We start from the raw sequence: 22,352 nt of genomic DNA, 5'->3' as shown, positions 1-22,352 counted from the left end.
AAGTGTAGGCATACAGTGTCAGTAACCCCAGATGGTTAGTCTCATGGTGGATGCTCACAGAACAATGTCACCCCAATGACAGACATAGACCCCCTCTTGTAGTTGGTACTGCCAAACTGCGATCCCTTTGGCCAGAAAGGATGGATATTTATAGTGGTGCTTTCAACCACTTAGGCTATAACAGGTCCACAGGTCGGATGTGTAGTAACCGGTCTCTCGATGCCGCAGTTGTCCCACTGTTCTGCTGTGTTGTCTTTATTGCGGTACTTGCTGCTGATGTGGCACACATGTGGAAATTGGGCAGTGGTGTTGCTGCATCTGATGCAACGGTGTGTTGGTCGACACTGCACTTGCTTGCCCACTTGGCCTTTTGCAAAAGCCAAGACAGTATAGCTATTTTTCTCAGTAGCAACAAAAAATAGTGGTAGCACTACACACCTCACCTCTCTGGTAGATCCAGTTCCTCAGTCTTAGCTTTGAGGAATTCCACAAAGACCGAACATATGAGGGATATATGGAAAGCAAGATTACAAGAATTTTTACACAAACACAAATGTATATATTTCAATGAAACATACAGAAATAGTAGCATAGGTATTACATGCAGTTTGTAAACCATGGGATGAGCTTTTAGAACAAGCATCATAGGCATCTCCCACTCGCTTCTCCAGTTTGATTTTCATCTCCTCATCATTCAAAAAGTGTTTTCTACCCACACATTCCTTCGATTTAGGAAATAAATAATATCATTAGGCACAATATCAGGAGTGTGGGAAGGGTGGTTTAAAAGATTCCAATGAAATCAGATCAACAACTTCTGCTTTGCTTGAGAGGAGTGCGGCTTTACTTTAGCATGAAGGAGGCAGATCCCTCCTTCAGCATTCCATGGCTCTGCAGAGTTTGTTGAGAGTCTCACAGTGTGATACAGAGTTGACTGTTTTGGCCTTGGGAGAGCCAGTCATGACAAAACTCTACCATCTGGTGAGCAAGATGTATGAGACAGGCGAAATACCCTCAGACTTCAAGAAGAATATAATAATTCCAATCCCAAAGAAAGCAGATGTTGACAGATGTGAAAATTACCAAACTATCAGTTTAATAAGTCACAGCTGCAAAATACTAACGCGAATTCTTTACAGACGAATGGAAAAACTGGTAGAAGCGGACCTCGGGGAAGATCAGTTTGGATTCCGTAGAAATGTTGGAACACGTGAGGCAATACTAACCTTACGACTTATCTTAGAAGAAAGATTAAGAAAAGGCAAACCTACGTTTCTAGCATTTGTAGACTTAGAGAAAGCTTTTGACAATGTTAACTGGAATACTCTCTTTCAAATTCTGAAGGTGGCAGGGGTAAATACAGGGAGCGAAAGGCTATTTACAATTTGTACAGAAATCAGATGGCAGTTATAAGAGTCGAGGGGCATAAAAGGGAAGCAGTGGTTGGGAAAGGAGTGAGACAGGGTTGTAGCCTCTCCCCAATGTTATTCAATCTGTATATTGAGCAAGCAGTAAAGGAAACAAAAGAAAAATTCGGAGTAGGTATTAAAATTCATGGAGAAGAAGTAAAAACTTTGAGGTTCGCCGATGACATTGTAATGCTGTCAGAGACAGCAAAGGACCTGGAAGAGCACCAGAATGGAATGGACAGTGTCTTGAAAGGAGGATATAAGATGAACATCAACAAAAGCAAAACGAGGATAATGGAATGTAGTCAAATTAAATCGGGTGATGCTGAGGGAATTAGATTAGGAAATGAGACACTTAAAGTAGTAAAGGAGTTTTGCTATTTAGGGAGTAAAATAACTGATGATGGTCAAAGTAGAGAGGATATAAAATGTAGACTGGCAATGGCAAGGAAATCGTTTCTGAAGAAGAAAAATTTGTTAACATCGAGTATAGATTTAAGTGTGAGGAAGTCGTTTCTGATAGTATTTGTATGGAGTGTAGCCATGTATGGAAGTGAAACATGGACGATAACTAGTTTGGACAAGAAGAGAATAGAAGCTTTCGAAATGTGGTGCTACAGAAGAATGCTGAAGATAAGGTGGGTAGATCACGTAACTAATGAGGAGGTATTGAATAGGATTGGGGAGAAGAGAAGTTTGTGGCACAACTTGACTAGAAGAAGGTATCTGTTGGTAGGACATGTTTTGAGGCATCAAGGAATTACAAATTTAGCATTGGAGGGCAGCGTGGAGGGTAAAACTTGTAGAGGGAGACCAAGAGATGAATACACTAAGCAGATTCAGAAGGATGTGGGTTGCAGTAAGTACTGGGAGATGATGAAGCTTGCACAGGATAGAGTAGCATGGAGAGCTGCATCAAACCAGTCTCAGGACTGAAGACCACAACAACAACAAGAATTTGATAAGAAGAATCCCTTTTCTGTCCCAGAAAATGATTACCGCGGCTTTCTGAGCTAATTCCTGAGTTTTGAATTTTTCTACTGAAGGGAAATTAGTGTGGTGCTACCACACTGGTTGTTGCTTGTTCTCTGGGGTAGGGTGGTAAACCCAGGTTTCACCCCCATCACTATGAAGTCAAGAAGAGTCTCTCAGTCACTTGCAAAACATTCAAGAAACTCATGCGCAGCCTCAGCTCTATTTGATTTTGTGTTCAGCAGTAAGTATCTTCGGAACCTATTGTGCACACACCTAGTAATATTCTAGTTGACCTCTCATAATTTCATGAACAACAGTTTAAGAAACTTCAGGACACAGTTCGTGCAGGTTATCAATGGCACATGATGATCAGAATGAATATGTTCTTCAAGTTTTGCACGAGTCACCATGGACGCGTGCCCGCTCTCTATTCATTGTAACTTCCCATTCTACCAAAAATTAAATTCCATACCCATTTTGTCACATGTTGCCATGATATAACCTCCTCCTCATATATTTACACGATTTTGCAATCAATTGCTACAGCACTCATGCCCTTGACATTCAGGCAGTGTTTCACAGAGTGAACTTTGCACTTGGCTGAAGGTGGAACGAGAGCACTCATCTTTAACCATGACTAGAGAGATTATTAAAAACTCAACCTTAGTTTCTAGACATCCCTTGTACACTCTGAAACTGATAGTTATGTACAGTACATTTTCCATAAGACTAGCAATTTTAAATCACAGTGATCATTGACTGTGTATTTAACCTAATATATCAGCCCACTGGCTTTTTTCAGTTTCTCAAGACCAGTAACTTCTTGAAATGTCAACTTACAAAGTAACGGAGTAATGTTACCAGTTTCTTCACTCTTGTTTATCATCCCGAAACAACTACTTAACAATAAGTTGAGTCATTCAAGATAGTCCCTGTGCCTATCAGAACAGCTTGTATACCTAAACACATTGTTTATTATTCACATAACAAATCATAAACAACACTGGGGAATTCTTTCCCCTAATGGCAATATTTTTTAGCATAACTTCTTTTCACAGCAATTGGTCTTACTTACCTGTATCTTATGCTCGAATGTAGTCCAGTCCACTGATGAACAAAATAACAATATTCCCCACAATATACAATTGTTAACACTGACTGCTACTAATCCACATCACCACTGGAAAATCTCAATGTGTCCTAAATCATTTAAATCCATTATTAATCATCATACCAAAGTTGTTTAAAAACACTATGTCATTATTCTCCTACATACCCATTGCTGCATTACAGCACAACATCCAATCTCTCAGAACACCCAAACCATTTGCAACATCATCCATTAAGCATCCTTATCACCGAAAAATATATTCCTTCCATTGATTACAACAAATTTTCACATGAAATAATAAAACCTCTAATGCCATTCCTAACAAATGAAGAACAAACTAAAGATAAAAACTTAACAAATCATCTTTAATAGTAAATGGCCTCGCTCCACTGATCTCTCATGGCTGGCAACTATTTTTGCATATCCAATAGTTTCCTCACACTGTTCTGGCACATCATCTGGAACCCTGTCTCTGCAACAACAGTTCTCCTTCCATTTCCTACAGATCAAACCCCTAAAATTATGCTTTCACATAAACCACATAAGGTACTAACACACAATATGTTGGTGGCTAATCCAAAATAGAATTCTCCTCATAACACAATGCTCTCTTGTATACTCACTCACCCGTAGCAACTTCTTGGTGCTTTGTGGCATTATATCATGCACATTCAGAAGCAGCAATTTTGTCCACAGTTTAACTGATTTGTCCATCATAAGAGATGAACCTTGCAATAATATTTCACTGGCAACTACTTCCACCAACTGGAACACTGTCTCCATGAGATTCGTTGTACATCACCAAGAAGTCAGTTTTCTCATGTTAACTTAAAAGAACATCTAGGCCTTGGATTGTGCAGTATGCCTCCCATACATTACACCCATCATGCAAACTGAACCATGGCTATGTTGTAGAATTTGCTGTCTGCACCAGCTATCTGCACTTTCTGCTGCTCCGTAAGGCTGTGACCTAGAGCCTGCAACTACCATAACCTTGCAAACCTCAGGCACACATTCCTAAAAATATTCAGCCTAGTCAGCCCAATTATAATCCTTACAAACATGTTTCGTCTCGTTTCCTCTTTTTTCTCCTCCCCAGCCCGTGTTTTGAGGAGGTGGCACCATCACTGGTAGCAGCGAATCTGCATCCTTCGGAAATAAATGTGTGTTTACTACTTCATTATCCACATTTGCAACATAGTCAACCTTATCAATAGCATCCTTTGTATCCATCACAGATCTACAACAAAATTATCATCTGCAGTTACAAAACTACAACAAAATTATCATATGCAGTTCCACTCTGCATTATGTAAACATCATCATCACAGGCTCTTCTCTGTACATCCAGCCCATACTTAATGGCCTCTGAACAATACCTGTTATCGCCCAATGCAGTAGATACTACTGTACCTAAATCACTCATGTTGCTATCTACACACTTATTTACCTCAGTACAGCACACACATACATTATCTAGCACTACAGATGATTCAGACTCCATGTTTTCACAAGATATCAGAGCCGATAATTCTACATTACAATGTTAGTACTCTGTACATCAATTAAGTGTGCACTATTAACTTCTCTCCCCTTAATCTCTGCTTCCATGCAAGTTTTGCCCTTCTTCCTTCTCTCAAGCCTCTCCAAAAGTCTGATATTCCTTACCGCCTGAGGCTTGTTTAAGGAACCACTACTTAAATTCTTTCTGCCCTTTCTCCATTCTTGAGTAACCCTTCTGCACAAACATCTGTTTTTTTTCTCAGCCGTTAACTGCTCAGTTAGCTGTCTCAGCTATTAAATTTTGCATTTTTCCACCAGAGTAGCCCACTATGGAATTGACAATGATATAATTAAACCTTTACCAATTACACAAACAACAACAAATGGTGAGAACAAAAAAGATCAACGACAAGGACACTTAAATGAAATATACCCTAACAGTGCAACATAATTTCTCCACCTAATCATCTACCCATGACTCTTAAGCATATATTCCTTATTTAAAACAAAATATATTGCCCTCACCAAATAGCACAAACAAGCACACATTTTCTACAATTCTCAGACTCTGACTGAGTGGAAACTCTATTCAACAAATACAACAAAACAGCAATGACGAGAAAAATAAAATCACATTACGAGAAGGGCACATAAATGTAACACTAACATAACATTTCTTGACAAATCCCAGTTTCACCTCCTAAACTGCTACACAAGGTTAACACCTTACACACTTCTACACTATGAGTTACAGCCCTAGCTTATGTTATTGTGTTACTGGTCCCTGGCCTGCAATGTAGAAATTGGGTGGTGGCATTGCTGCTTCTGACATAATGGTGTTTTGGTCAACACTGAACTTGTCTGCTCCCATGGCCTTTTGCAACACCCATGCCAACATCACTATTTTACTTGGCAGTGCCGAAAAATAGTGGTGGCACTATACCAGGATGACTTTGGATGATATGGGTGTGGGAGGGTGGAGGTTATCTTTTCCAGATGGTTCTTTGGGGCAGGGGGCTGTGCATGAGGTTAAGGCACAGGAACTCTATCTGTGGACTAAATCTGTGGGATAGTGCTTGTCTTGAAGGCCTTAGAGAGCCCTTCATCACACTGGGCAAGGGAATTATGTCACTGCATGTGAACTATCCACAGATGGCAAGACTGTGTGGTATAGAAGGGATGACAGCTATAATAATCCAGGTACTGTTGTGCTGTTGATGGCTAGTGAATTTGGTATGGAAAGAGGTAAGAATGGAGCCATCAGAGAGGTTAATGTGCAGTAAGGTGATATATAGTGCTGAGGGGAATCTGGCAAAGTGAATGGAAGAGGTACTGAGGTTGCAGAGGAATGAGAATAGAATGTCTTGGTCAAATCCAAATCATGAAGATGTCATCAGTTCTTGCTGTTGTGGTCTTCAGTCCTGAGACTGGTTTGATGCAGCTCTCCATGCTACTCTATCCTGTGCAAACTTCTTCATCTTCCAGTACCTGCTGCAACCTACATCCTTCTGAATCTGTTTAGTGTATTTAGCTCTTGGTCTCCCCCTACGATTTTTACCCTCCACAATGCCCTCCGTTACCAAATTGGTGATCCCTTGATGCCTCAGAATATGCCCTACCAAACGATCCCTTCTTCTAGTCTGGTTGTGCCACAAATTTCTCTTCTCTCCAATTCTATTCAATTACTCCTCATTAGTTATGTGATCTACCAATCTAATCTTCAGCATTCTTCTCTGTAGCACCACATTTCGAAAGCTTTTATTCTCTTCTTGTCTAAACTATTTATCGTCCACATTTCACTTCCATACATGGCTACACTCCAAACAAATACTTTAAGAAACACCTTCCTGACACTTAAATCTATACTCAATGTTAACAAATTTCTCTTCTTCATAAATGCTTTCCTTGCCATTGCCACTCTAAATTTTATATCCTCTCTACTTCAACCGTCATCAGTTATTTTGCTCCCCAAATAGCAAAACTCATTTACTACTTTGAGCGTCTCATTTCCTAATCTAATTCCCTCAGCATCACCCGGCTTAATTCGACTACATTCCATTATCCTCGTTTTGCTTTTGTTGATGTTCATCTTATATCCTCCTTTCAAGACACTGTCCATTCCATTCTGGTGCTCTTCCAGGTCCTTTGCTGTCTCTGACAGCATTACAATGTCATCGGCAAACCTCAAAGTTTTAATTTCTTCTCCACGGATTTTAATTCCTACTCTGAATTTTTCTTTTGTTTCCTTTACTGCTTGCTCAATATACAGATTGAATAACATCTGGGATAGGCTACAACCCTGTCTCACTCCCTTCCCAACCACTGCTTCCCTTTCATGCCCCTCGACTCTTGTAACTGCCATCTGGTTTCTGTACAAATTGTAAATAGCCTTTCGCTCCCTGTATTTTACCCCTGCCACCTTCAGTATTTGAAAAAGAGTATTCCAGTCAACATTGTCAAAAGCTTTCTCTAAGTCTACAAATGTCAGAAACATAGGTTTGCCTTTCCTCAATCTAGCTTCTAAGATAAGTCATAGGGTCAGTATTGCCTCACGTGTTCCAACATTTCTATGGAATCCAAACTGAACTTCCCAGAGGTCAGCTTCTACTAGTTTTTCCATTCGTCTGTAAAGAATTCGCATTAGTATTTTGCAGCCGTGACTTATTAAACTGATAGTTCAGTAATTTTCACATCTGTCAACATCTGCTTTCTTTGGGATTGGAATTATTATATTCTTCTTGAAGTCTGAGGGTATTTTGCCTGTATGATACATCTTGCTCACCAGATGGTAGAGTTTTGTCAGGACTGGCTCTCCCAAGGCCGTCAGTAGTTCTAATGGAAAATTGTCTACTCCTGGGGCCTTGTTTCGACTCAGGTCTTTCAGTGCTCTGTCAAACTCTTCACGCAGTATCGTATCTCCTATTTCATCTTCATCTACATTCTCTTCCATTTCCATAATATTGTCCTCAAGTACGTTGCCCGTGTATAGACCCTCTATATACTCCTTCCACCTTTCTGCTTTCCCTTCTTTGCTTAGAACTGGGTTTCCATCTGAGCTCTTGATATTCATGCAAGTGGTTCTCTTTTCTCCAAAGGTCTCTTTAATTTTCCTGTAGGCAGTATCTATCTTACCCCTAGTGATATGCGCCTGTACATCCTTACATTTGTCCTCTAGCCGTCCCTGCTTAGCCATTTTGCACTTTCTGTCGATCTCATTTTTGCAACATTTCTATTCCTTTTTGCCTGCTTCATTTACTGCATTTTTGTATTTTCTCCTTTCATCAATTAAATTCAATATCTCTTCTGTTACCCAAGGATTTCTACTAGCCCTCGTCTTTTTTCCTACTTGATCATCTGCTACCTTCACTATTTCATCTCTCAAAGCTACCCATTCTTCTTCTACTGTATTTCTTCCCCCATTCTAATCAATCATTCCATAATGCTCTTCCTGAAGCTCTCTACAACCTCTGGTTCTTTCAGTTTACCTAGGTCCCACCTCCTCAAATTCCCACCTTTTTGCAGTTTCTTCAGTTTTAATCTATAGTTCATAACTAATAGATTGTGGTCAGAGTCCACATCTGCCACGGGAAATGTCTTACAATTTAAAACCTGGTTCCTGAATCTCTGTCTTACCATTATGTAATCTACCTGAAACCTTCTAGTATCTCCAGGCTTCTTCCATGTATACAACCTTCTTTTATGATTCTTGAACCAAGTGTTAGCTATGATTAAGTTATGCTCTGTGCAAAATTCTACCAGGCGGCTTCCTCTTTCATTTCTTCCCCCCAGTCCATATTCACCTACTACATTCCCTTCTCTTCCTTTTCCTACTATCAAGTTCCAGTCACCCATGACTATTAAATTTTTGTCTCCCTTCACTATCTGCATAATTTCTTTTATCTCATCACACATTTTATCAATCTCTTTGTCACCTGCAGAAATAGTTGACATATAAACTTGTACTACTGTAGTAGGTGTGGGCTTCGTATCTATCTTGGCCATAATAATGTGTTCACTATGCTGTTTGTAGTAGCTTACCCACATTCCTATTTTCCTATTCATTATTAAACCTACTCCTGCATTACCCCTATTTGATTTTGTATTTATAACCCTGTATTCACCTAACCAGAAGTCTTGTTCTTCCTGTCACTGAACTTCACTAATTCCCACTATATCTAACTTTAACCTATCCATTTTCCTTTTTAAATTTTCTAACCTACCTGCCCGATTAAGGGATCTGACATTCCATGCTCCGATCCGTAGAACGCCAGTTTTCTTTCTCCTGATAACAACGTCCTCCTGAGTAGTCCCCACCCGGAGATCCAAACAGGGGACTATTTTACCTCCAGAATATTTTACCCATCAGTTAACCTGAACAAAATAAGGAATTTCAAGTTTTAGGTAGCTACAAATGTTTCCTCTAGATGGCCCATAAACATTAGGGCATAGAATTCAGTGAACATACCCTCTGCACTGTACGCACCTCCATTCTGCCCTGGATCCCCCAACTTCACTCACCTATCACCCACAAACTCTCCCCCACAGTCTTGCCTTCCTATATTCTGTCACCTCCTCCCAATCCACTCCTTCATGCCATCAACATCAAATGCTGCACAAAGTCACCAGTGTAAATGCACCTGTCACATTCTTATCCTGTGCACCTGACACCTTTCTCCAACCTGCCAGCCAGCAAATTCTTACTCCCACTTGTCGCCTCTTTTCTCCTCTCCTTGTCCACACCACCCTACACAACCTAACAGTTAAGCTGCAAAACTGCACACTGTATTCAGCTGGCACTGTGCGCGCGCGCGTGTGTGTGTGTGTGTGTGTGTGTGTGTGTGTTTGTACGGGCATTCTTTGAAGGACATCTTAAGGAAGTATTCCTGAGCAAGAAGTGCAAAGTGAGCTGTGGCTCATCACATGCATGCAAAAAGATTGAATTATCTGCCTATCATTAATCGTTTTGTGCAGCCACAGCCCCTTGATGTATACCCATGTGTTGGTTGTGTTTGTCTTCCATAAAATGCCTGCAAGTATGTACATAACAAACAATGCACATAAACATAAATGTATTACATAATAAGTTAATTTATTACACTGTACAGATGACAATTACTAGTTCTCATGTTTTGTTGGCAGAGTTATCCCACATGTTTGGCTTTGTCTTATCCAACTCAAGTAGTTTCTGTACCAGGGTTTCTTATAGCTGCCTAGTACAATAGCTATTCTCTAACAATCCTGAAAGTTTGTATAATCTGCACAGAAATGCTATGTAAATATAAATATTCGTACTCTTGACACTGCCATGCAAACTCAGGAAGAATGGAACACATACACACATTTCTCTTCAAGCATTAATCAAGAATTATTCCACCCAGTCATTGGAAGTAATGTGCAAAATGTTGAAAGGTGTGTTATTATGCCTAACTTATTGGACGGAACCTACACAAACTTTTCCTTCTTTTCTTAAAAGACAAATAAACCAGAAAATATAATAGCAATTGAGGCTGAATAACATTGTATCAGTTATGGAAGACAAAACTCACTAAATTCTTATACCTGTTGATTGTGGCTGGCAGATCTTCCAACTGGTGGTTAAGTGACCTGTCCAACCTGGATGCCTGTATACATTCACTGGCCACCCAAGAGACAACAAAAACTCCAGGAAGTGTGGATGAACTGTGTCTGGTGACAACTACAACAAAATTTTTGTTATGCATTTTCTTAAAAAATAACATTAAATTTTACCACAAACAACCAGCTCTAGAGTTACAGAAAGGCATGGGAAGAGATGGGGTGGCTGTCTTCAAACACCGGCACCAATATAAAAGGTTAGTTTCATGAGCAAAATATGTCCTTATATTGATGCTATATATGTTGGATTCTGAAACACTAGTACCGGCCATGCAAATCCAAATGCTCTGACACGTGTTGAGCCCAAAGTGCAAGGAAATTATGTAAATTGTACATTGGTAACATCCAGAAATGTGAAACAGATATTTTCAATCTATTTCAAACATCTCTACTTTTTCTGAGGCAAATTTTAGAGTTTCAGATACAATTGCACACAATTTTGGGTAATTAGGGAACTGGGATGGAGCTGGGAGTGGGGGGAGGAAGGAAGAAAGAAATATTGAGACACAAAGTTGCAAACTCTTATAACTGTTATGCATCAGTTCTCTCTAAACAGGAATGTGCATACAAAAACAAATTACAAAGAAGTAAAACTTAATGATGATGTGATATTTTTTGCAACACTTTGCTACAAGTTAATTAAAATAACCAGATGCACTTACAACATTTGCCAGTATTTCTTCGGGTGTCTTCTGCCCCGCTCTCACATAGAAGACATGAACAGTGTCACATGTGCGTGAACTCATTGAATCCAGAGCTTCTAAATCCTGACAGAAACCAGGGATGCTGGGATTCAAGGCAGTTATTGGGGTGGTTGGTGATTCTACATTACCCTAAAAACACACAATGTATATATTACATCGTGGTCCATGTGAGAATGAGCTAAAAAGAATCAATATTAATGAGCCACAATGTAAAATCTCAATATTGAGCCAAAAAAATTAATTTCTTCTGCAGAGTCGGAATACAGAATTATGTACAAATTATGAAGTGATGTTCACAAGCAGAACACGAGAAGAAGTTTCTTTTAGCAATTTATGAATATCTGACAAGAACCAAATAACTGTTTCACATAATGTGGTGTCATACATTAAAAGCATCCATGATAAAATTGAAAAAACTTCAAAAGACAGCTTTCTCAAGTGAACATCAGAAGGAAATGAGTGATCTTTTATTTTCACATAATGGAAAGTCCAGGATGGAATAACAACATTTTCATTGTGCCTGCCTGCAACTCATTTCTTCCTCTATTTGTTGATACCTTACTTTCTCATTTAATAAATATATTTAAGAAATAAGTGATGACATGATGTAGTATCAAAGTCAATGAATAAATACACAAATTCATATACACTATGTGATCAAAAGTATCCGGACAACTGGCTGAAAATGACTTACAAGTTCATGTAGCCCTCCATCGGTAATGCTGGAATTCAATATGGTGTTGGCCCACCCTTAGCCACGATGACAGCTTCCACTATGAAGGCATACATTCAATCAGGTGCTGGAAGGTTTCTTGGGGAATGGCAGCCTATTCTTCACGAAGTACTGTACTGAGGAGAGGTATCGATGTCGGTCAGCGAGGCCTGGCTTGAAGGCAGTGTTCCAAAACATCCCAAAAGTGTTCTATAGGATTCAGGTCAGGACTCTTTGCACGCCAGTCGATTACAGGGATGTTATTGTTGTGTAACCACTTCCCCACATGCCGTGCACTATCAACAGGTGCTCAGTCATATTGAAAGATGCAGCTGCCATCCCCAAATTTTTCTTCAACAGTGGGAAGCAAGAAGGTGCTTCAAACATCAATGTAGGACTGTGCTGTTATAGTACCATGAAAAATAACAAGGAGTGCAAGTCCCCTTCATGAAAAACATGACCACACCATAACACCACTGCCTCTGAATTTTACTGTTGGCACTACACCTTGACAGATGACGTTCACTGGGCATTCGCCATATCCATACCCTGCCACCGGATCGCCACATTGTGTACCATGATTTGTCACTCCACACAACAGTTTTACACTGTCCAATCGTCCAATGTTTACACTCCTTACACCAAATGAGGTGTTGTTTGGCATTTACCAGCATGATGTGTGGCTTATGAGCAGTTACTAGACCATGAAATCTCAGTTTTCTCACCTTCTGCCTAACTGTCGTAGTACTTGCAGTGGATCCTGATGCAGTTTGGAATTCCTGTGTGATGGTCTGGATAGATGTCTGCCTATTATACATTATAACCCTCTTCAACTGTTGGCAGTCTTTGTCAGTCAACAGACAAAGTTGGTCTGTACACTTTTGTGCTGTACATGTCCCTTCACATTTCCACTTCACTATCACATCAGAAACAGTGGGCCTAGAGATGTTTAGGAGTGTGGAAATCTCATGTACAGACGTATGACACAATTGACACCAAATAATCTGACCACGTTTGAAGTCCGTGAGTTCTGTGGAGACTCTGCTCTTTCACGATGTCTAATGACTACTGAGGTTGCTGATGTGGAGTACCTGGCACTAGGTGGCAGCACAATGCACCTACTATGAAATACATATGTTTTTTGGGGGTGTCTAGACACTTTTGATCACATAGTGTACATTCATTGTATTGAAGTTGTTACTTTACAGCTTTAGGGGTGGAAATTAGATAGAACAAGAACCTTCCACTGCCACCAACTTTACAATATATTTTTGCAAGGCAACTCCTTATACGCCATAGAAAAGGAGGAGGGGGGGGGGCAGATAGAGATAGATAGGTAAACAGTTAGATAGACAGACACGCGTGCGCGCGCGCGCGCGCACACACACACACACACACACACACACACACACACACACACACACACACACACACAATTCTTGTTTCAACATTTTCATAGACTGCCAAAGGTGCTGGAATTAAATTAATTACAGTTGTTGCAGAGAATAATGAAAAAGCAAAATTAGAAACAAAGGAAAGAAACCGATAGATATACAAGGTAAAATGAATATTTTCTGCTGCCTCACATTCAAGACAAGTATTTGGAGATGACATCTTTTTCACAACAGGAACAGCTTCAATCTATATCTTGGGGATAGAATTTAAAGGTCTTAATCGTTTTTTTGTTTCTTGATCAAACTACTTTCCAATGAGTAAATCTCCACATATAATCATCAGAGAGACCATTCAGACCATCACTAAGAGTCATATTTTCTACTTTGATTTGGCCTATAAAAATATTGATAATTTGGTTTGGTGAATATGGGTTTATTCTAGTATGGAATTTGACTTCAGAAACAACACTGTGAATGGAGACCCACAGTTTTCAGATCTGTCAGGAAGTACACATTTAACTCTTCATCACTTCTACAATCAAACTGGCCCCCTAGAATCGAGCTTGCCTTCTTCAGAAAAAAACTAAGATTCACATGCCCCTAATTTTCACATCAGCCCAAAGAATCAGCTGTAAAGGAGCATCCCCCTCCCCCTATTATCCAGTATCACAACCTGGGCTGGAACAACATAACTATATCCTTTGTGAGGGCTTCAAGTACTTATCACCATGGAAGTGAGGAACGTCCTACCCATAATCCATTGTATCACTCCCAGTGTGGTATGACACCTTACACCGTATCTATGAACTACTATGACTCCTCATTATGCCCAACCCAATCCTCATCTGTTTCCACATCAGAAGACCCAGATGCAACACCTGTCCTTCACACCCATCAAACAGGTCTTATTCCAGTCCCATCACCGACATATTCTATTACTATATGAGGCAGAAACATCTGTGAAAGCAGTAATATCATATACCATCTTTACTGTAACTATTCCACAGCCAACCAGACACCACCAAACTGTGGCTGAGACCAGTTTTCATAACTTCAATGGCTGATTCACAGCTTGTGTAACTGGACCCTTCCCTTCAGTACCATCTTCTCTGAGCTATGTAGATGGGAACTGTCCATAAACTTCCTTTGCTACCACAATCTTCCTGGCCTCAGTCACTGATGGCCCCTGCACTACGTGCACCTACACACTCCTATTCCCATGACACATGAACCCCTTCCCGCTCCCCTGCCCCCTCATCCATTCTACAATCGTATCCTCATCTCCACAGTCCCCCTGTTTCTCCTGTTCTATCTCCCTTCCAGGTACATTTCCCCATGTCACTGAGTGCCACATGTAACTCCCCACGCCACATTCCTATTCTGTGCAAATACTGCCTCTCACCCCCAGCTATTAACTACCCTTTCCTCCAAAACTCCTGCCCCCTCCACTTCCTTTATCCAATGACAGTCAGCATCTGATGCAACGCCTCACCCCAGATAAGCTACAGCGTCAGTACAATGTAGCTAGCCAGGGCAGAGAGAGAGAGAGAGAGAGAGAGAGAGAGTTTTCTGAACTTATATCCAAAGAGGTGTTTTCTGAACTTATCTCCAAAGAGGGATATTGCCCAAAAGCTCAGCAATATTTCCCTCTTTTGTTGTGTGCCTATCTATGAGTCAACGTCTCAACTATATTATGAGTTATTATCTGTGTTCCTTCAATTTGTTCATTTTAAATTGCCGAGGGAAACTGAGAAAGATCTTAACTCTTGGAGGTAGAATCGGTATTTTAAAAACTATTTTCCCCAAATGCAAGCCCACTGCTTTATTCACTGTTTTGCTCATTAGCACAATTTTTAATGTGACAAAAAGAATACAAAGACAGGAATAAATAGAGGCATGATAAAATTTCCTCTACACTGTGATGGGCTCACTTTTGTTACAATGAATGCCTTGAAGGTTCTTGATTCAATGCTGGAGTGGTTTGCTTCTGTTAAAAGTAGTTCCCTTCTTAGTGCAAGACACATAGCAGTTTGTTTAGCTTTGGAACCACTGTCAAAAAAGTAGAAGAGGAAGTATTTTACCTCAATAGAACTTACAATGTTACACTGTTATTATAAAGTGTACTGGACCACAGACATTAAATAAAAGTTATACAGAAATCATTTTATCTAACAAATAAGAAGCAGTAGATATTCAAAATCTTACGTTTGCAGAATCAAGACAGAGGAAGCCAAAGTGAGACAGAAACAGCCTGGCTGTCTGGTACTCTTGACACGGAGTTGGAGGCACACACTCTTGCTGCTGACAGAAGCCCTGTTCCGCTTCCTGTTTCTGCTTCTGTTCTGCTGAACTCTGTTCAAGTGTAGACTGTCTCTCAATCAAGTGTTGTAGCTGTTGCAGCCCTGGCTCCTCAGCAGACAAAGAATCTAATGTTGGTATAGACCTGTCTCTGTAATATGTGAAAAAAGACAAAATTAGTATTCAATTACTAATACATTACCACATTGGCTGTGTTACTTAATTTTAGACCATTATTTGTCAATAACACCTAGTCAAACATCTGTAGGCTTATTTTTTAACTTCCCCATTCACTCATTCTGAATTTCAGGACATAATATAAACAGACTGTAGCACATACAGCATCTTTTGAAGTCCAACTAAAATAAAAGAATTTTGCAACTGTTTTATTATGCGACTCCTTCTTATGGACATATCACTTTTAATACAGCAGTCTCATCTTATGATAATTTTGTGTTAATGTGCTTTCCTATTTCAATTATTTCTAATGTGTCACAACACTGCAGGTTTCGAAACAATTTCAAGCAAAAGAATATGAGGGAGTAAATGAAAGTAAAGACATAATCACAGTTAGAGTATACGACAACAAATACTAGAAACTTCCTGGCAGATTAAAACTATGTGCCGGACCGAGACACGAACTCGGGACCTTTGCCTTTCGCAGGCAAGTGCTCTACCAACTGAGCTACCCAAGCATGACTCACGCCCCGTCCTCACAGCTTTACTTCTGCCAGTACCTCGTCTCCTACCTTCCAAACTTTACAGAAGCTCTCCTGCGAACTAGCACTCCTGAAAGACGGGATATTGTGGAGACATGTCTTAGCCACAGCCTGGGGGATGTTTCCAGAATGAGATTTTCACTCTGCAGCGGAGTGAAGGTAGGAGACGAGGTACTGGCAGAAGAAAAGCTGTGAGGACAGGGCGTGAGTCGTGCTTGGGTAGCTCAGTTGGTAGAGCAATTGCCCGCGAAAGGCAAAGGTCCCGAGTTCGAGTCTCGGTCGGGCACACAGTTTTAATCTGCCAGAAAGTTTCATATCAGCGCATACTCCGCTGCAGAGTGAAAATATCATTCAACAAATACTAGAGCCATACACAGATGAAATGGGAGTTCGAACAGAAAATTAGCCCGTTTTCTTTTAGCATGAGATGAAGTTCAGTAAGAAACATAACGCTGGCATGGAAACAGACAGCAGCTCAGTCCTCATGGGGGGGGGGGAGAGGGGGGGGAGGGAGGGGGGGGGTGTTCGGACTTGAATATTCCATCAAACATGAAGCCAATGTAGTAATGTAAGTTTTCTTTGCAAACTTTAATGGCCACCAAAATTCATCATGAACTCTGGCTTATGAGCAGAATTTGATGAATAGCTAATTCATTAAACAAGCAGTTATTACTGCTTGCTACTTCTGTAAAATTACCAACAACAAATCATGACTAGTTCTAACTCTGCCTATACTAATAATTACAGGAATTCCTTCTAAATTACTTTACACACATTTACATACATTATAAGAAAAGTAGCTACTTTGAGGAGAGACACAGCTCCTCCTGTTCTGCTACTCACTAGCCATTTTCATCTAATACTCCAAACAAAGCATAACTTCACACAGATCACTATCAGCTGTTTATATACTGGAAAGGTTGACATACGTTGAATACAAATATTTGAAGATTTTATAATTACATATTTCAGCCTCAGGTCACACCAATTATATCATTATTGGTTCTGACTTCTTAGCAAGTCATCATAAGATGATCTGAATACATTAAATTGTGACTAATGAAAGCACAACTTCGTACTTTGATGAACTGCTACATAATTATTCAAATCATTTGACAATGACTTGCAAAGTAGCCAAAACTAATAATGATATAATTTGTGTGACCTGAAATATATATGGATAAATTTCATATACAGAATGGTCACTGCATTCTTCTAAGCTTTGGCTCATCTGTATAAATATTAAAGCCATCCACAGAGTTTCATCCCTCAGCCCATACATTCAAGCAAATTGTAAGAGCAGCTAATGAGGGATGCTTTTACCTTGTTATTGAATTTCTGAGGACTGAGGATTATTCATTTACTGTCTGACTGCACTTCAACTTTTCTTATTTTTTCCACTTTAAATTTAGTTATACGCATCAAACATGTGTATTATATACCTGGTTCTATCAAAACATTAATCAGACTTTGCCTCACTTATATTTATTATTCAGACTTTTCTTTCCAGTGTACTGATTCTATTAATGTAATTAGTTTTGCAGAAAGCCATGTTAATTACAAGTGGTTATTAACAACTGAAAACTTTACTATACTATGAAAGACAGAACTTTGAGCTAATCAGTTAAGCTGGGTATGCTGACACAACTTTTCAGAGAGAACAATATCCAGACTTTATAGAAATGTATTCTGATTTCCCTGAAACTAATTAATTTACAAAATAATCATGATCAAAGTTTGGGTAAACCAAAAATTACTTTCACCATTTGCACCATTATGACAATTACATTCCAGATTTTGTTACTGCGCTTTTTCTCCCCTAATTATTGTGAACTGAATGACACAATTCTTTAAGTAATTAGGACAGTAATTAAAAATTTGCATAAATTTGCATCAATAATTTTAAATCTAAAGATGGTGCCTGTACTCATAACTGGGTTATTCCCAATGCAGATATATGAAATGGTTACATTTTTTTGCTGTTTTTCTAAAACACCAAATATTTTTGCAAACCAAATTACTATCATAACATACAGCTCATCCAAATCAGCAAAATCTAACTTAGCTGTTTCTCAAATGATTAAGTAGTTTCTGAAACCACAATATGTTCTTAAGACAGTCTTTATAAGACCAATCACCACCCTATAAGTTTCAGCTGAGGCTTGGAAATGTTAGCGGCAACTTCTATGCTAAAGTGCAGGTATTCTCAGCTAGTCAGTATTATGCAGTATATGCACCCACCTAGTATACCAGCAACATCCTGGCCAATCTCTGCAATAATGTATCAAATTACCATATCTGTGTAAAACTGTCATCAGTATACATGCCTTCAGTATGGAAGTGTGACTCTATGAGCTTGCTAAATTCAACTTTTGAACAGTGTTAATTGTTATGAATTTTACTTCAAACTAGTGTGCGAATAATTGGGAACTCTGATTATGTACTGTGTTGTAGGGAGAATTCATTTTTTTGTGTCATGTACGTGGTGTGCTTAGTGATTACACAAACTGAGGCTAATACTGCCTTGTGACTGTTGTGTCAGAATTTGACTGGGACTGTATAATATGAATATTCTGTCAATGCCATACGTATAATCAGTCAAATTATTTTTTGACTGGAACTGATCATCATACTGGGAATGTTGCAAATAAATGTGGGAAAAGTCACATTATTAAAAAGTTGCTTAGTATGCATTATTGGGTATTTTCCCGTGATACCAGTTCTACAGCAAATCAATGAACTTTATTCAATGAGGCTTTGGGCCTGATGGAGGTTTTGTAAGTGGGATATATCACATGATGTCTGTCAATAACCAGTTACGAGCTTTCACAACGTAACGTAAAACGTTATTTGGGACCTTTGATAGGGGTACACAGTCTATACGAAAATTATTTTTAACTGTAGTGTAGTGTTTTGCATTGCATAGTTCATTCTAAATTCACTATTGTAATGGAGTATATGTATTAACATAAGTGTAAGCATCGCTAGGTCCCTGAAGAGCATCTTACATTTTGTTTGTCCAAAATAAAGTTTTGGACTTAACTTCAAGTCTTTGAAAACTGCACTCCTGACTTTAACATCACAATCAGTAGAAACATGGTTGTGCATAATTCCTTGGTATACAAGTGACAGTTTGGCTTTCAAAGAACTGATGTTTAAGTTTATAAAAAATTATGTTTTACAATATATCTTTTTTAACAATTCCTGAAATTTTATCACAGCTTTGATTAAGGTAAATATTTAAAAATTATGACACCATACCCTCTGTGCTCCAAGGAAATCACAAATTTCTTTGCAGGAATCACAGAGGGGGTGGGGGAGTGAGGGTATGACCTCACACCTCTGTATGCTCCCATTAACAGCAGTCAAAATTCTTTATAGAATGTCACCCCCTTCAAGGGCACAATGAGAAAGGGGCTATACGACATAGACAATCCAACATGTTTTGCAAGAACTTCACACCTGGCAGTGATTTTGAATGAAGTATTCATTTACAGTAAATTATACAGACTGACAAATGGCTCAAAACAGGACACATATTGAGATATTGTGCACATCGATGCACAAAAGGTATTACTTTCCCCACTTGTTACTCCACAAGAAAATAGAGGCCACCTCATACATTGGCCTCAGACAACTGAACTGAATAGCACTTCCAGGACGACACTGTGATATCATTATCCACTTACATTTTGCACTGTGGTATCCTATCAACACTGTCCGGGAAGTAACGCTGGCGAACTTCGTGTCGAACACCAACATCGGCCATTGGAACTGGCCGACCTGGGTTGGGAGTATGATATTTTGTGCCTGATTTGTGACGTGGAAGATGACGAAGCTGCATTGTCCATGCATGCCTGCCAAATGGCCCACGGATTAATACTGTCACCGTAGGCTGTGGATCTGAAAACAAGCGAGCACATTTTAGGTGCAGTCATGAAACAAATGAAAAAAATAAACATATAAATCATAAAGAAATCACAAAATGTATGAAGAGAGTTTGAGTGGGGGAGGGGGGGGGAGAGGGAGGGGAGGGGTGGGGGAGGGAGGGAGGGAGGGAGGGAGGGAGGGAGGGAGGGAGAGAGAGAGAGAGAGAGAGAGAGAGAGAGAGAGAGAGAGAGAGAGACGAAAGAGGGGGAATGCGAGTGTAAAAAGATAAATATGTACATGATGACAGAACAGAACAGCAATAATACAAAAGGGAGTTGGTAGAAATACGCAGTAGGAAAGCAACGGAAACCGAGGGGGCACGGCGGAGGGAACCGTTCCCATATGTGAAGCCTGGAAAAGGAATGGCCAGCTGAGTGCTGGAAGGCTCAGTCTCATCTTCAGAATATGCACCTAGTCAAGGTGGAAGGAGAAATTCAAATGACATGATATCAGGCACCATGTTTTGAGTTTAGGACTGCACATTGTTATGCCCCGGCATAGTGTCTCTGTGGACAGTAAAATTTCATCCAGGTTCTATCTTGGTAGCTCCTGAAGCCAACTGCATGTGTCAACGACCAGCAGACCGACAGCTGGGGGGAAATGCTGAGCAAGTTGTGGCCAACATGGAAGATATTGCAACACTGGGCAATGACCAAGTGCCCAAGTCTGCAAGTGAAGTATAATGAACAATTTTAATAAACATTTTTGGAACAGTGATCAAAACTTTTTAAAAAATTTTCTTTCAAAAATTCAGTCTAGATAACATCACGTATGCTTCAAGAGCATAGGTGACCGGTTTTGGTCATATCACATGACCATCATCAGACCCATAGCAACCTTTGAAGATGGTAGGTGAGAAGAGTGCTCCACCTACCATCTTTGAAGGTTGCCATGGTTGCCATGTGATATGATCAAAACTGGTCACCTATGTTTTTGAAGCATACGTGATGTGATTAAGACTGAATTTTTGAAAGAAAATTTTTTAGAAGTATAATGACATCTTGGAAGCCATGAGATACTCTCATACTAGTGAGAAAGCAGAGCTTCAGAAGGAAGGTAAGTACAACACAGCACTAAGTATTCAGGTGTTGAACCAGTAAAAAAAGAGCCTCTGAAATGTGAAGTTACAAAAGTCTGAAGTCACTAGGAGAGCTGACAGCAATGGGAAACCAGGACCATGATGGTCATAGCCATCCCCACAGCTGCAGAGCACACAGGATAAGCCAACATAAATATCCCACACACCTTCACAAATATGTGATCCCCGAGTGCCGACTACCAATTGCCCTTGTGTCAGTTGCAGCTATTCAGTAAAAAAAAAAAAGGGGGGGGGGGGGGAATAATATGAAGGTCAACCCATGGCATGCATGGAACCACGAGTCTGCTGGTGGAAGGATGCCGCTGCTGGTGCCAGCTGACCTGCCAACTTTCGAGGAAACACTGATGGGGCACAGAGGCTTGTCATCACCCTGCAAGCATGCTGGAGGCTTGACCTGCATGACATGGTCACCTTCCATCAGCCACCTTTCACAGGGTGAGCACTTCTGCTGCTCATCTTGCTCCTGAGGCTGACACTGAAGCTGCTGGCTCCTGTTCCCTTAACACGGGCTAAGAGCTGACTCCTGTGAGCCAGCAAAAACTTCAGGTGGACTTGGGGTGAGACACCTGAGCGCAAATCTTTGATCCTAACGAGAGCACTTTGGAGATCAATACACAGAGCTGGAGGCTGCTGGATTCTGCAGGTCAACAGCTGCCCTGCAACTTAGCAGCCGACACCTGATGCTTTGCTGCAATGGCGGTACTGCGAGCTGAGTGTGTGCCAGCCGTCCACTGCTGACAAGGTGCTGCTCCACTGGCAAGGCTGCAGTGTGGCACTTTGGAAGACAATTCTGTATTTCTGCCTAATGAGTGAGTCATTGATGCAGACGTTTTCTTGGTGCTCTTGAACGTAACTAGGTCCTCA

General features: G+C 40.1%; 1 protein-coding gene across 7 annotated transcripts in view; it reads right to left on the bottom strand.

Moving 5' to 3' along the window:
- LOC126194626 (ral GTPase-activating protein subunit beta) overlaps positions 1-22,352 on the bottom strand; it is a 425,832-nt gene that overhangs the window by 41,213 nt on the left and 362,267 nt on the right. For all 7 annotated transcript variants that reach the window (XM_049932779.1, XM_049932783.1, XM_049932785.1 and 4 more), the window contains 4 exons: positions 20,149-20,362; positions 15,648-15,891; positions 11,295-11,465; positions 10,558-10,693 (listed from right to left, as the gene is read on the bottom strand). In XM_049932779.1, coding sequence (XP_049788736.1) covers positions 10,558-10,693; positions 11,295-11,465; positions 15,648-15,891; positions 20,149-20,362 — 765 coding nt within the window. The remainder of the gene's footprint in view (positions 1-10,557; positions 10,694-11,294; positions 11,466-15,647; positions 15,892-20,148; positions 20,363-22,352) is intronic.

The sequence above is a fragment of the Schistocerca nitens genome, chromosome 7 (assembly GCF_023898315.1).
Source record: "Schistocerca nitens isolate TAMUIC-IGC-003100 chromosome 7, iqSchNite1.1, whole genome shotgun sequence".
Lineage (NCBI taxonomy): Eukaryota > Metazoa > Arthropoda > Insecta > Orthoptera > Acrididae > Schistocerca > Schistocerca nitens.
The sequence above is the reverse complement of the archived record's forward strand: the minus strand, read 5'-3'. Positions and strand labels throughout refer to the sequence as shown.